This window comes from Centroberyx gerrardi, chromosome 5 (genome assembly GCF_048128805.1).
Source record: "Centroberyx gerrardi isolate f3 chromosome 5, fCenGer3.hap1.cur.20231027, whole genome shotgun sequence".
Lineage (NCBI taxonomy): Eukaryota > Metazoa > Chordata > Actinopteri > Beryciformes > Berycidae > Centroberyx > Centroberyx gerrardi.
In genome coordinates this window covers 23,433,921-23,448,608 of record NC_136001.1, presented here as the reverse complement: position 1 = coordinate 23,448,608, position 14,688 = coordinate 23,433,921, and the positions used below count along the sequence as shown (strand labels likewise).

Below are 14,688 nucleotides of genomic sequence, written 5' to 3'. Positions count from 1 at the left end.
CCAGCGAAGAGCAGTTTCCTGTAGAATATGTTTCTTAGGTCCCATAAATATCAGCTGGAGTTGTCATTTAAAACCTCTAATGCTTATCATGAAATCATTTTGCTGCTGAGATCAGTATAATGCTGAACATAATAGACATAATGTTAAAAAAAAATGTGGAATGCTCCTTGCAGTAGTCTAGTTGCAGATGCGGTGTAATGATTCATTTGATGAAATACATTTAATGGTATTATAATGACAATATAATGGTTTGAGTTGAGCCCCTCTGAAAGTATCATGTGATTGCTCTATCTTATTACAATGTCTCAGATGTTGTCATGTAATTACTATGTCATGAAATTGTTAATGAATATTTTTTGATGTACAGCACTTAATATGAGCTTAAACTAAGGATGATAGTATTTTTATATAGCTTAAACTATGACAATAAACACCATTCATCCATTCACTGCTGGTCTTGCACATGTCATCGCATGGCAGCATTCAATCAGGTTTTCACACATTTTCACTACATTATTGCAATCTAACATTTAAAGCAAGTACATTGGAATATGTTGCAGACACTGCTGACGACTGATATGCTCTGTGCAGACAATATTAATGATGGAAAATTGAACAGCAGTAGAAACTTACCACACTGTCTTCAAAATGTCTGCAACTGAGGGAAGTGACATCACTTGATGATGGTTATGTGACTTTGGAGCAAAGCATAGTTGATTTATATGTTGTTGTTTTTTCAATAAATTTGGTGATTGTTCAAAGTGTATATTTTGTAAAATTGTTTATACAACCCATGAGCATGAACTGTACCCCTAATTACAGAATCACTCACCATGGCTGAACAGACAAAGAAAAGAGTGGTACTCACACTTCATCCACAGAAACTCCAAGGAGACAGAAGCAGGTTACGGTTAGGCTTCAAAGAAGGCAAGCATGCTAAAAAGGAAAGCAACCACCTCCAAGCCAAAACCAATGCATCAGCATTACCTTTAAAGATGGAAAGCACTTAAACATGAGAGGGGACTGAGGAGCGATGCAGGTGTGACTCTCTTTCTTTTGGACTGGTAGCTTTTGCTGTGATTTATTAGCTGCAGTCTACATTAAGTGGCTTCATTATTATGTTGGGCCAGTGCCTACACTGAGTTGCAGCTGATTAGATCTATTGCTAGCTAACATTAGCCCAACTCAGGAACGTTAATTTAGCTATTCTATTCTCCTTAGTCAAATTACCATTATCTGATGTAGATCCAAGATTATAAACAACATTGCTTTTGATGACACTAACGTAGCGTGGCTCTATATGAACTTTTGAAAAACAACTGACAATTTTTTGGCACTCAAATATCATGTAAACAATTCACAGTAGTGCTGAGCAATTAACGGAAATTTCTGTTATTTTTTGGTTTTAAAAAAATAATTGACCGACTTTGGTTAAATTGAATTATGGTACAGAGTCAAATAATTGAAAATGAAACCAAAAATCTGAATTATTTTGAATGCCTGAACTGAAACCAAACCGAACCGAACCCAGGTTAAAAGATGCAGGTCTATTGGCAACATTACTGTAAGCAGTCATTGTCTTTTGTCGATATAACACTATTGGTTGAGTATTTGCTTGCAGCTATTGATTGAAATAGATATACAGTAATAATGTAGGTCCTAACCCTAAACAGTTATCACAATGTTTTATAAAACATGTTTGATTTGTTTATAGTGCAGATTACAGATGTCTCTGTAGACATGGTTGCTCTTAGACACTGGTTTAAATTCTGTCCTTCTGTTATTCTTGACTAGTTTCAGTAGAAAGTAGAATAGCTCATGCTTGTTTGTTTGGGTGTTGGAGCTGCTGTCAGTCCAGTGACGTCAAAGTACTGGCAAGTCTGTTGCAAAGTGATTGCTGGGAAATGCAGCGCAAAACACTACATCAATGATCATTTATCAAGAAAGGTCACGCTAAAATCAGGGAAAACAAAAATGCCACAGATTATTACTTCAAACAATTTCCTCTGTTGACCAGTCTATCAGTCTCAGTGTGTTTGCAGCCAACTCTGTAGTATAGATTCATGGCTTCTGAGCTATTGTCAGGTTTTTGTGAGCAGTTTTCTTTCACCAAACAACATGCAGCAGTTTCTATCAGAGACATTCGAGACAGATCCTTGGTATCAAATCAAAAGACAGAAGATAAACTCCAGTAAACAACAGCACAGACTGAGCTAATGGAAACCAGATCTGCTGGATAGGCCATTGTGTCTGGATGGCCGATGACCATCTACCATGCTGGGTCCTCTTGAATCCAGGGTTGCCTGGAAAATAGTGTACAGACTCCCTGCAGGCTACTCAGAAGAGATGTTACATCAGCACCCTTGGATGGGAAGGAAATCAAGAGACTGACTAGCTTGGCGGTACCAGGTGTGCGCAGACATCAGTGTATTTTGGAGACCAGCGCCTGAACACTGAAGCCACTCAGAGGCTACAGCGAATAAGACACAAGCAAACCTGTGAAACCTTGTGTGAGCAGGATTGGGCAGCATGCGAGACACAAAGCCTGACATGTGAAAACAAATTTAACACCAGAGGCAAAACCCAGATCAGAGCAGCACATTTGTCTGTACACAAATACATTGATACGCACACAGACACACAGCATACACTGCACTGCACAGACATGTGCTGTTTATTGTCCATGCCTCGGGCTTTTTAGACGAGGGCAAATGGCTGGAGGCTATTGTTATAGATATCCATCATCCTAGAGTAGAGACAAACAGCCTTCCTCTATCTATTCTGTTCTGCTTCATTCTATTCTATTCTATTCTGTTATTCTGTTCTGTTCTGTTCTGTTCTATTCTATTCTGTTCTGTTCTGTTCTGTTCTGTTCTGTTCTATTCTGTTCTGTTCTGTTCTGTTCTGCTCTGTTCTATTCTATTCTGTTCCATTCTGTTCTGCTCCGTTCTGTTCTGTTCCATTCTGTTCTGTTCTATTCTATTCTGTTCTATTCTGTTCTATTCTGTTCTGTTCTTCTCCGTTCTGTTCTGTTCTGTTCCATTCTGTTCTATTCTGTTCTATTCTATTCTGTTCTGTTCTGTTCTGTTCTGCTCCATTCTGTTCTGTTCTGTTCTGTTCTGTTCTATTCTGTTCTGTTCTGCTCTGTTCTATTCAGTTCTATTATGTTCTGTTCTGCTCTGTTCTATTCTGTTCTGCTCCATTCTGTTCTGTTCTGTTCTGTTCCATTCTATTCTGTTCTGTTCTGTTCTATTCTATTCTGTTCAGTTCTGCTCTGCTCCATTCTAAGCTTTTGAATTGCAAGTCAGCTCCAGATAAAATACCATGACACTTGCTACAATATTATTGCAATTTTGAATGTGCTGTGCTGCCTTAAGTATTTAGAGTTATATATTGTAATTCATCACTGTGCTCCTATCACAGTACTACCAATACACTAAAATCACTCATAAATGGGTTTGTTGTCACCTCAAGTATACTCAGTTCTCCTTGTTCCCCTTGGAATCACAACAATGTTTGTGGAGCTTTAAATAATAGCAACATAAACACAGAATTCCATTGCTGGCTCCTTTATGTTTGAATGTTGCAACACCAATGAATCATGAAATCTATCTTTAAACCTTGTAGTCGTAACTAAATGTTCACTGTTTGTTTTAAAGGTCAGTGAAAACAATCGTCCAATTAAGCTGCACTGATATTCTGTTGTGATATGATATGTGCTTCAGTAGGCCTGTTCCATTTCCAACCCTGACATTAACCACTTCCTTGCCTTGCCTAACCTTCAGCCGATCCTATTTACCTAGGGTTAGTTTTTACTTCAGCCAGTGGAGTTGGACGAGGGTTATGTTTTCACCTCATTCCATCTGTTTGTCTGTTAGCAGAATATCTCAAAAAGTTATAATTGCATTTGTGAAAAGGTTGGTCATGGGGCGAGGAAGACTAACTTTTCATGGCAAACCATCTATTATTGGTCCAATCAAACAACATGGGGGCACTTGAGAGCTCATTTCCAGTTTAGACATAACCGCCCTGCCAATTTTTCCAAAACTTGGTACAGAACATACATAACAGAACAGAACTGAACAGACATAGAGCTGATTGGCCATGTGGTGTTGTGATAATCGGCTAAAATGCTTAAAAGTGGCTAGAATTTGAACAGGCGTATCTCATGTCCCATTACAGGTAGGCTAAATGTTGTGAGTGTTAGCAGCGGTATGCACTCTACTGAGTGCCATCTAGTTAATTACAGTGACCTATGACTTGATGTTGTGAGGCTGCAATATGTTCATGCAGGGTCAAACAGGCACATTCAGAGGTGATGTAGAAACTCGTGGTGTGGACCATCGTCCTGACTGATTTCATTTCTTATCTTCATTGTGCAAAACGATCTCAGTTTACAGCCATGCCACCTTGCTCAGTCCCATTCCAATATATTTTATAGAGCCCATGAGTGTGATGTTTTTGTCTGACGCTCACAGCTTCTAACCTACACACAGCTACTAAAAACAAAGTAGATTTTCGTCAATATGAAATGTAATATTTATGCCAAAGTCATGGGTCATGAACTGTCATCTTTATGGAATGCTTTTCTGCAGTATTATAAACTGGAGATTCATTAATATTTGAATGAGAGTTCCCTTGAGAAGACTTGTCACTCAATCATCTGTCAGTCAAAGGTTAATTAATCAAAAAGTTCCCTTCATAAAAAGTTACAAAACCATTAATCTAATGTGCTTTCCCGTAAGTCTTTTTGACATAAAGCGTATAGCCCCACTGACAGTCAGTGTCTTCATTGCTAAGCCGGCTATCAAAATCAACAGTAATGTAAAATGTTAGATCAGGAGCTGTGTGGCAATTACATTCATTTTATTTCTAATGTGTTGCTACGCTACCGTTAAACTTCCACTAAATGCTTGGTTTCAAATAATAGCTTCTTCCTTTTAGCAACCTAAAGATCAAAGATTAGCTATAATAAATGACTCCCTCTAATAAAAGCCTAGTTAAAAGATTGTTGACACTGCATCACTCATACAACCAGGGTATCTACCTGTGAAAGTGCCACAATTCATTTGATATTTAGGGTTAGGGTTCTTATATATCCCATAATCAATAACAGGCTATTTGAATTGCTGATTTTCAGCAAGTGACCCCAATGACTTCAGCATCATTTAATTGCAACATCCCAATATGTCATTGTTAAAACTGATGAACAAAAAGTGAAAGTCATTGTGAAATATAATTCAGTTTGACAATCATAAAAAACTTTTGCAGTTAACACAGCTGTGCATGATTCACACAGAGGAGGTATATTGAGTTATACTCAACTTTTCTGTCACATCAACAAGCAGATAGATAAATTAACAAATGTTGGAGACAGTTTTTAAATGAGATTATTCAGAGTGGGAAAGAAATGCTGTACTCTCCATATTTTTGAAGATAAGAGAGGATGCAATCACCTACTTCTTGAGTACAACACAAAATTGATATGAGTAATACAACAAATTACTGTTCTTAGGGGCTTAGCGACGTCTGATATAATTGACAGATAATGTGATTTATTTATTTTAAGGAAGGAGCCAACACTGGCACTGATTGAGCGCCAGAAATCCTCCCTCCATCTAATTCTGATGCACAATGATTTGATTGATGATTTAATTTGATTGCCTCTGATTGGGTAATGACTATGTAATGATATAACAGTGCAGTAATGATAGCCTGTTGCCTTTGATTGCCCTTCAGTAATTGAATGGACCCACCCAGAGTGTAGGTTAGAAAAAAAAAAAGTTTACCTAAACAACAATTTCTGTTAGATATTGAAAATTTGAAGAAGAAACTAAATTCAGTGAATCAGCTGCGTCTCCTGCTTTCACAGCATGTGGACCTCCTCGCTCTTCCTGCAGCATTTCCACGCCTCCTCATTGAGGCGATGTGACGACTCAGACCAGAAGCAAAGCTCTGTTACCCACTCAAAAATGGCAGGGCGGTGTGCGAGGTAGATCTGCTAGGTCTCCTTGGTTTTATAATCAGTCTCCTTGGTCTGCAGACCTGCTCATCAACATTCATGGCTAGTGGACACAGAAAGACGGCAAATACTAGCTCTGACTGCGATGAATATCAGAGGAAAGGGTGAATATTCCATAACACCCACAGTGGCATATATTTAGCATATAAGATAAGATATAAGTGGAAAAATATTCTAGCACATCCAAACTACAAACTGGTTTTCCAGGGCTCATAATGACTGTCCCCCTCTTCATGATGTACCCTCTTTGACAATGTTAAACTAGTAGACTGCCATCTTTAAGTGCACGGTCCATTACTGCATAGGCAAATTATGCAAGTGCTAAAACTGAATGAACTTGAATTAGGCCTTGACAGGGGACACATAATGTGTAGAACGCCTGGACATACATCTTTCCCATAAACCACATGATTGGCCTTTGGGTATCATTCTAGAGAGAAAAAGAATGCTTAATGAACATAACAGAAAAAACTGTAACCACAAGCAAAGGAAGCATGTGTCCAGAATATATCAATAAAATCTATTCCTATGGACACAATAAACCGCCTCTGTTCTCACGAGTGTCATCAAAGGCAAAGTCAAAAGGACTGACCCATTTCCTCACTGCTTTAAAAAAAAGAAGACTTTTCTGGCTCTTTATTTGAGGTTTGACAGCGGTTGAAGAACCAATGTTTCCGTATTACCACTATTTAGTGCGTGGGAATGTTGAGTTGAAAAAAAAAACATAGCTATTTAATTTCTTCTGGTAAGTGGCAATTTTAACTAGAACACCAATCAATGTGCGTAATCTTATTTTAGAAGATCATCATCCCACTCAGGCGATTCCCCCTCAGATGACAATTAAAGTCTCTCTAATTACACTCTCGTTGGTTGTCAAGTACACTCATGAAATGCACTGAAATGGCAAGTACCCCACCCGGTGTTTTGTATTTGTTACTACAAAAATATTTTTCCAATTTTCTCCAACATCAGTACGCTGAAAATGTCAGTGTGATAGAGAGTATGGTTCTTTGGATCTGATTAAGCAGACATTGTAATACTTGCTGGGTGTGGACACACGACAGCATTTGGGCTTCAATATGGTTGACAATTACTCAGATTTTTCATACAAAGGGGTATCATTTACAGTCAAGACTGTGTTTGCACTAAACAATTTTCAGAAGAGGAAATGATGAAAAAGATTTACACAAATGACACTGGTCCAACAATGAAAATGCTAAATATTTTCCATCTTTTTCCAGCCTCTTTGCACAATTCTTAAAACTTTTCAAGACCTAGAAATTGTCAAATTCGTTTTCCATTCTGGTCCAAGCTTTCAGGATCAGCATTAAGAATCATATTTGTAATTCAGTTTTAAGCAGACATTATATGTCAGCTGAAATAGTGTCAAACAAATCAATGGTGATTTTAACACTAGAATTTATGAAACTTAGAGCAGCTCTCGCCATTACAAGCACTACTTGGTCTTGCTGAGAAATAGTAGCTATTCATATATTCTGTCATATATTCAAGAAGTGGCATTTTGAAATGAGGTTATTCCTTATTAATGTCACATTTTTGCATGTAATGAACCAGTTATCACTGAAAGAAAAGAAAAAAAAATATTCTGACACTAAAGTAGTACTAAAGTAGTAAAAGTCAATTTCCTAACACAGGCGTTTCTTGCTGTAAGATCCTCGCTGCCTCTGAGCTTCACCTATGTGTTCTGAGGTGCATCTTCACTTGGCTGGACTGACTGAAGCCCTTCCCACACGCCGGGCAGGAGTACGGCTTCTCCCCGGTGTGAACCCTTAGGTGCACCTTTAAATTACAGTTCTGGTTGAAGCGTTTCCCACAGAAGTCACAGCAGAAAGGCCTCTCTCCCGTGTGCAGCCTCTGGTGCTCCTTCAACTTCCCGTAGGAGCTGAAGCTTTTCCCACACACGCCGCAGTGGGACGCCATCAGCTTTTTATGCGATCGCATGTGCATTTTGAGGTGTCGCGGTGAAGGAAAGGACTTCCGGCATACCGAGCAGTGATTGTGGCTGTTGCTGTGAACGGGCATCACATGTTCTTCACGCTGTCTCTTATTTGAATGCTGTTCAGTCTCTTGTGCGCTTTCACTGTGCTCATTCTGAGTTCTGGAGCAGTGGGCATTTATTGGAGCAAGAGACTCAGGCTCGGCATTATTGAGTGTGTCCGGCTGCTCATAGCCCTCTCCGTGAGGCTCTGTTTTGATCTGATCGGTTATTTGGAAGTCAAGTTCTTTGGTGTCAAAATCGAGCGTGTGGTTAAGCTGGCAGGGCTGAGCCGTGCTGCTGTTGTCAGCGCTCCCACAAAAAGCTGCAGTGATGTCAGTGTTGTCTGTGTCTAGAGGGGGCTCTTGATCCTGCTCCTCATCTTTCCATGGCCTGAGCTTCAGTTCCTCTGTAGTGTGCGGGGGCTGTGGGTCGTCCTGGCTGACACTGGGGCTCCATTCCTGCCCACAGTGCTGCTGCTCAGCTGCTGGTGGGACACTGGCAAACCACAGGGGCTGGGGATGAGCTGCAATATGAAAACACAACTGCTCATTTCATGTAACTGCTAGGTACACTGGATATACCAAGCAGATATACCCCAGTGGTCAAATATACAGCAAGGGCTACCAGTTGCAAAGTCGTAGGTCTACTGACGATCTTAAAAGCCCATCTCCAAATCAGTCTTACAAACCAGTTGAATCATGTACGCTCCAAATGTGAGAGATGGAGAGAAACAGAGGGAGAGATTTGATTCCATTTACATGTTTTTTGGGGGTTTATTTTGCCACCAGCGGGGGAGGGACGAGGGGGGCATTGTGTTTTAAGACCCATTTTGGCAAAGACCTTTACTGCAAAAAAGAAAAACCCATTTCACGCATTAACGTTTAGAAAGATGTCCGAAAAAATAAACAAAAATGGGCCAAAAAAGAAATTGTAAATGACATTCATTCGAAATATATTTTGGACACTTTCTTCCTATGCGCTGTTGACATTTATGACAATATAATATACTGCAATTACATTTTAAATTTTCAACAGCATTTGAACTAACTTTGACTGAGTTATGTATTACGACCATAGTGCCTCCCAGCCCCAAGTCCCCTTGGGTATAAATCCGGTTTGTATGTTAGCTAGCTACCTTGTGCTCTTTCATTGCTTGCAGCCAGCAGCTGTCTTTTCAGGTATTGATTTTCACTTTTTGTACGGTTGATTTCTTCCTGAAATTCAGACAATGTGTCTCCGACAACTTGAAGTATATCCTCGACCGTTCGCATCAAACGCTCGGAGAGATAAGTATTCAGATATTCTAACTTTGTCATTATTGTTCGGAACTAGTAGTCAGCTAGCTCGGTTCTGTGTACACGAACGTGACGTAATTCAGTGCGCCCAGAGATTGTTTAAGTAGGAGGAGATTGGTCACCAGCGGGAAATCAGATGAGGTACAGGTTGACGCAAGGGTGACGCTAGCACAGCAAAGATGGCGTCGCCGAAGCCGCTTGGTAACGTGGAATATTTACCTTAGTCAAACTCCGGCTCCTCGATGGCCGGTGTCCTGCGAGAGTTTGACACCCCAGCCTAACCCGTGGGTACCATGGATGTGGGGGGTACCCGAATATTTTGTCAAGGCCCCCCCAAATAAATAAAACTGACCCCCATTTAATAAAGATTTTGTCAGACGGACCCCCAGACACAGTATCAGGCTCTCTTAAAGAGACTTCGGGACCCCATGAGATTTTTGTTGTTTGGCATGGTTTGGTACAAAGCTACAAAACACTGTAGATAGTGGACCCTCTGATAAAAATAGACATTACTTTTTCGTTTTGTCACTGTCCTTACTTCAAATGAGTGAAGTAACAGTAAAATTAAAATATTCATTTTCTGAGGACCCCCTGGAAACTCCACTGACCCTTTTTAAGGTCCCCATATGCCACTTTGGAAATCACAGTTAACCTCTGTAGTATCTACCCAACAGTTGAATAGGGACATAGCACTTTATCAGCACCATTTCACATTAAGTTCTCAGTTGGCTTTGATTACATACTAGCAGAATCACTATTCCAATTGATACTCAATTACTACTTTATTAAAAAATAACATTTAATACACAATGATACAACACTGTACAGTAAAATGTGTGTGTGTGGGGGTGTGTGGGAGCAAAGTTGTCCCAGAGCAGACTGTGAGAGGAGGGATGCTGGTCAGCTTTGAGGACGTTCTGCAGTCGTCTCATGCTGCATTCATTACATGTGGAAGGACATCTTGAGTAGGACTTGGCATCCCAGAGCAACAATTTAGCTCTCACCCACTCTAAACTTCAGTCACTTTAAAGGCATCAAGTTTTCTTCATATATTCTAATTGGTACATCTTTTTGAAGGATAAGTTGCAAAATGATGTCTTCAGATTTATTTCTGCAATGAGTGGGGACAAATTCTATGGGAGGAAAATCGACAAACCCTGAGTTTCTGACTTGTAAGATAGATAGCTGTTTCGAGTCAGACATTAGTATTTATGGTTACCCCCACATGACATGAATGCAGCATTGGTCCTGAGAGGAAAAAGGTAACGGTCGTCTGTTGTTCAGGAGGGTCGGTCCAAAGTGAGCAGAGCAAGCACCTGATTCCATGATGAACCAGCCATTAGTTCTGAAAATCAACCACAACTGAGGCCACTCTAAAAAAATCTCACATGTAAATAACTTTACTGTTGTAGAAACACTGGTGAATATAAACCTTTGCACAGACGGACCCTCCTGAAAAACATCACAGATAAGTTCAGGTAATACTGTATGGCCCTGTTATGGAGTAAATTTCAGCATCATCTTGGACAGATGCCATAGTGCAGGTCATACAAAGGACACCACAAAATTCCTAAATGCATGATAGATTGGGACTAGTGGTATTTTACAGAATATCACATTATCTTACGAAATAGTAGAGCAGTCTCACAATAGATTTCTCCATGATTTCAATGGACAACATGAAGCATTGACAATATGAGATGGCAGTATTTAGCTCTGCAACAATGCAACAGCATTAATATGTTCAATCAGTCTTAGGTGGGCTTCAGGTGGTTAACTATACATAAAGGTTTGCCCAAAATATATCTAATACTACCCCTAATTCTCCCACTTACAGTGGGCCAATATTTCAAATATGCAACCAACCAGGATTTACCATATATGGCAAAATGGAAAAAGTAGTCAGAATAACTATATTGTTTAAAAGTGTGAAATGGAGAGAACGGAGAGACTTGTGCTTGTAAGTCACTGTCATGTCTCTGGGCATGAGTCCACAGTTTACAGGAGTGTGTAGCCTTTTATTTGTTAGCCTGACTAAATATTGTGTCACAAACAACATTTGGCCATGTGTAACAATTTTAAACTGCTAGGTTAAAAAAAAATCCATCGGCTACATTAGAGTAAATCAGATAAAAATAGCCTTCATTGGTTAGACACTCAACTTTCTAGTTATAGTGGATCACTGTGGAAAGTGGATCACCCATGCATAAAGACTCTTATTGTCTCCAAGTGGACTATTGTTAGTAGTAGTAGTAGTAGTATAGTCCTGAAGTGCCATACAAGTACAAGTTAGATCTCAAGTCTGTAAATTTCCAACTAAAGTGTGAACTGAGTCATGCTACTGGTGGATTTGAGGTGGCTGTTTGAAAATAAGTCAAGACTATAATTTTTGGGATGCTGCACATTGTTGCAATCCTGAATGCATCTCAGTTTCAAGGCATGTGTGGAAGACTTCATCATGCTAATTATATGACTAAAGAAAGGCTAAATAATTCAGAAAGGCTAGCTAATAACTCAAATTGTGTCTTAGAGATTTCATATTCAGTGACAAGTAAAAAAGTAAGTAAATGACATACTAAACTGACTAATACAAATTCTATTGCAGGGACTATGGCATGGAGAAGTGTTAGGTTAGATAGAAACATTCTCTAAGAGTTGAAGAATTCCTAGTTCTTTGAAAGTAGGAACAAAAAGCCTTGTCTTAATGGCAGCAATTTTAGCTTTTAAAAAGTGTCCCACGTCGATATGATTCACAAACTGGGTCTTTCAACAACACACTTGTTTCATTGCCCTGAGAAATAGGTTCCCTCGCGGCTGTGGGTCTGAAGGTGCCTTTTGATTTTGTCAGAACGGCTGAAACACTTGCCGCACACAGGGCAACTGTACGGCTTCTCCCCAGTATGGATCCTCATGTGTACCTTCAGGTGGGCCATCTGAGTGAAGCCCTTTCCACAAATCTGGCAGCGGAAGGGCTTCTCTCCCGTGTGGCTACGCTGGTGCTCCTGGAGCCTGCCGGAGGAGCTGCAGCATTTCCCACACACACCACAGCGGTAAGGCTTTTCCCGCGTGTGCACCTGCACGTGGACATGTAAGTGGCCAACGTGACTAAATGCCTCACCACACACCTTGCAGCAAAAGGATGACATGTGTCCTTGTAGGGGAGATTTTTGGTGTGTGCAGTCCACGGCGTTGGCACCTTGGTTGCGCATGTGAGAGCCCTGTCCTCTGCTACCTCCGGCGCCTCCCTTAGACCCAACCATCTGTCCTCCATTCTCCACCCCAATGATATCAATGTTGTTCTCATTTGAGCAGTTTGGGTTGACTGGGGCGAGAGGCTGGGGGCCACTGTTGGAGGAAGTAGAACCTCTGTGGCCTCCTCCACTCTCTGCCTTCACGTGTCTCGATGAGCCCCTGGATCCTGGATCCCTCTCCCTGTTCTCCACACCTTGGCTTTGCGGGAGGCTGGATGTGTGGGGGGCATCCTGAGGATACTCATTCCCAACACGGGGCGGAGTGAACATAGACTCTGGTGTGCTGCAAGACCCATGTCCACGGAGTTGATCATCTCCCTGGTTGGCCCTGAGATCTCTCTTATCTTTTATCTGAAGAGGAAGACGCTCTTCATGCCCCATGCTGGGACTCCACTCACGCCGTGGGTGCTCACCGTCCTCATCGTCCAACAGCGCCATGGACGGACGATCTGAGAACACAGCAGGAGGGAGGTGGCAAGTTATCATATGCAAATAATAACTACATAACTGCATCAAATTACGAATGTGCACGTGCGACAGAGTCACACTGTAGTTAAACTACAAGCGCCATAACAGTCGAAAACATAAACGGGCAGCATAAGTAAAATCACAGCTAAAAGATACCGGTGTAGGTGGTTGGCTAACCTAGCTAGCTGGCTAACGAACAAAGGTTGCTATCAAGCTAGCTAACGCGCTAGCCGCTTCACAACAGCTAACGTCAACAAGCTCGCTAACGGCTAATGTTAGCTCGCTTGGAATTCAGGCTTGCAATAGAGGAAACAAATGCTGCAACGGGTCCGTATAATGATTTATTTGCTTTGGACGCAGTCAATTCCATTTCAGCACCTAATTCCATTTCAAAGGCTCGACTAGCTGGACGTAAAGGGGCGCGACTTCAACGTTAGCTACTGGTAGCCAGCTTGACTGTAGCAGGAAAGCTAACCTGGCCATATTTCAATTCCAGCGTCTCGCAGTCTGCGTCTCAGATGGTCGTTCTCCCGCTCTCTGAGCGCTATCTCCTCCTGGTACTCCAAAATGGTATCTTCGACAGATTTGTATATCTCTTGCGCAGCAAGCATGAGGCGCTCAGTCAGAAAGACATTTAAAAACTGCAATTTGGTCATTTTCGTGGCTTGCACGGAGCACTCGCTATCATCCAAAATGGACCAAAAAGATGCTCGACCTAGTCACGTGACACGGAGCGGCCGCTACTACCGTAATGACAGGAAAATGTACCGTAATATTGAAATTTAGTGTTACTTGGTAAACTGGCTGGATATCCAAATGATGAGTGGATTTAAAGCTTAAAGTCACGAATAGTCTTACGGGGTGCATACAAGGTGCATATGGTTGTACAGAGAGAAGGAGAACACCATGGCTGCCGACATGTGAAGGAAGTGGGTAAGAATTTTGAATGAAGACTATTTCCCAACAGTCTTCCCCACTGAGGGTTTGAGGCATGGTTATATTTCATGTATATCGTTTCATGGAACTGGATAGGCCTACATTAAACAGAATAAATGTCCACTGGATGATGTCACTTGTAGGACAAATTAAAATAACTCTTAAACTAAATGAAATCGTACAAGACTGTTTTGGGTTATGAGTGAGATTATATGCACAATAAATTATCTTTCTTTTGATAAAGTTCCCTTTTAAATTAGAGCAATGATCAGTGATTCAAATGATAGTAGAGATACATAATCAAATGTATCAGTATGAAAATGCTTTGTATTAAACAAAACTAAAAAAAAAATAAAAAAAACTGTTAACAAAATGGTGCCTCGGCTTTGAACACATCATTCAGTATAGTCTAGGTATCATGCCCAGTAGTTCAAAGGAAAGTTAGACACAGCAGATGAAGCATGTGCATGATATCTATCTAATACATATTGTTTCTCTCACCTTAAAAGGTCAACAGCACACAAGAAGAGAAACTGGGTCCACAACCAGTTTTGTCATATTTGCATGAAGCACGCACTATTAAACGAGCACATTTAGGTTGGAAGCATCCTTGTGTGATAATGTGCATGCAGGTTTATAAAAGCCCCAAATATAAATGCCATATATAATATAAACACACATATGTACCGCGTGTGTATCATCAACCCTGTGCATATC

General features: G+C 40.7%; 2 protein-coding genes across 2 annotated transcripts; both read right to left on the bottom strand.

Moving 5' to 3' along the window:
- Positions 1–6,659: 6,659 nt before the first annotated feature.
- LOC139920883 (uncharacterized) lies at positions 6,660–9,611 on the bottom strand. Its single transcript, XM_078283604.1, has 2 exons — positions 9,599–9,611; positions 6,660–8,544 (listed from the first exon to the last, which is right to left on the bottom strand). The coding sequence occupies exons 1-2, from the start codon at positions 9,609–9,611 to the stop codon at positions 7,715–7,717; spliced, it is 843 nt and encodes a 280-aa protein (XP_078139730.1). The 3' UTR covers positions 6,660–7,714.
- Positions 9,612–10,085: 474 nt separating this feature from the next.
- LOC139920646 (uncharacterized) lies at positions 10,086–13,722 on the bottom strand. The gene is made up of 2 exons (XM_071910678.2): positions 13,511–13,722; positions 10,086–13,016 (listed from the first exon to the last, which is right to left on the bottom strand). Exons 1-2 carry the CDS (start codon positions 13,689–13,691, stop codon positions 12,100–12,102), a joined length of 1,098 nt encoding a protein of 365 aa, XP_071766779.1. The 5' UTR covers positions 13,692–13,722; the 3' UTR covers positions 10,086–12,099.
- Positions 13,723–14,688: the final 966 nt, after the last annotated feature.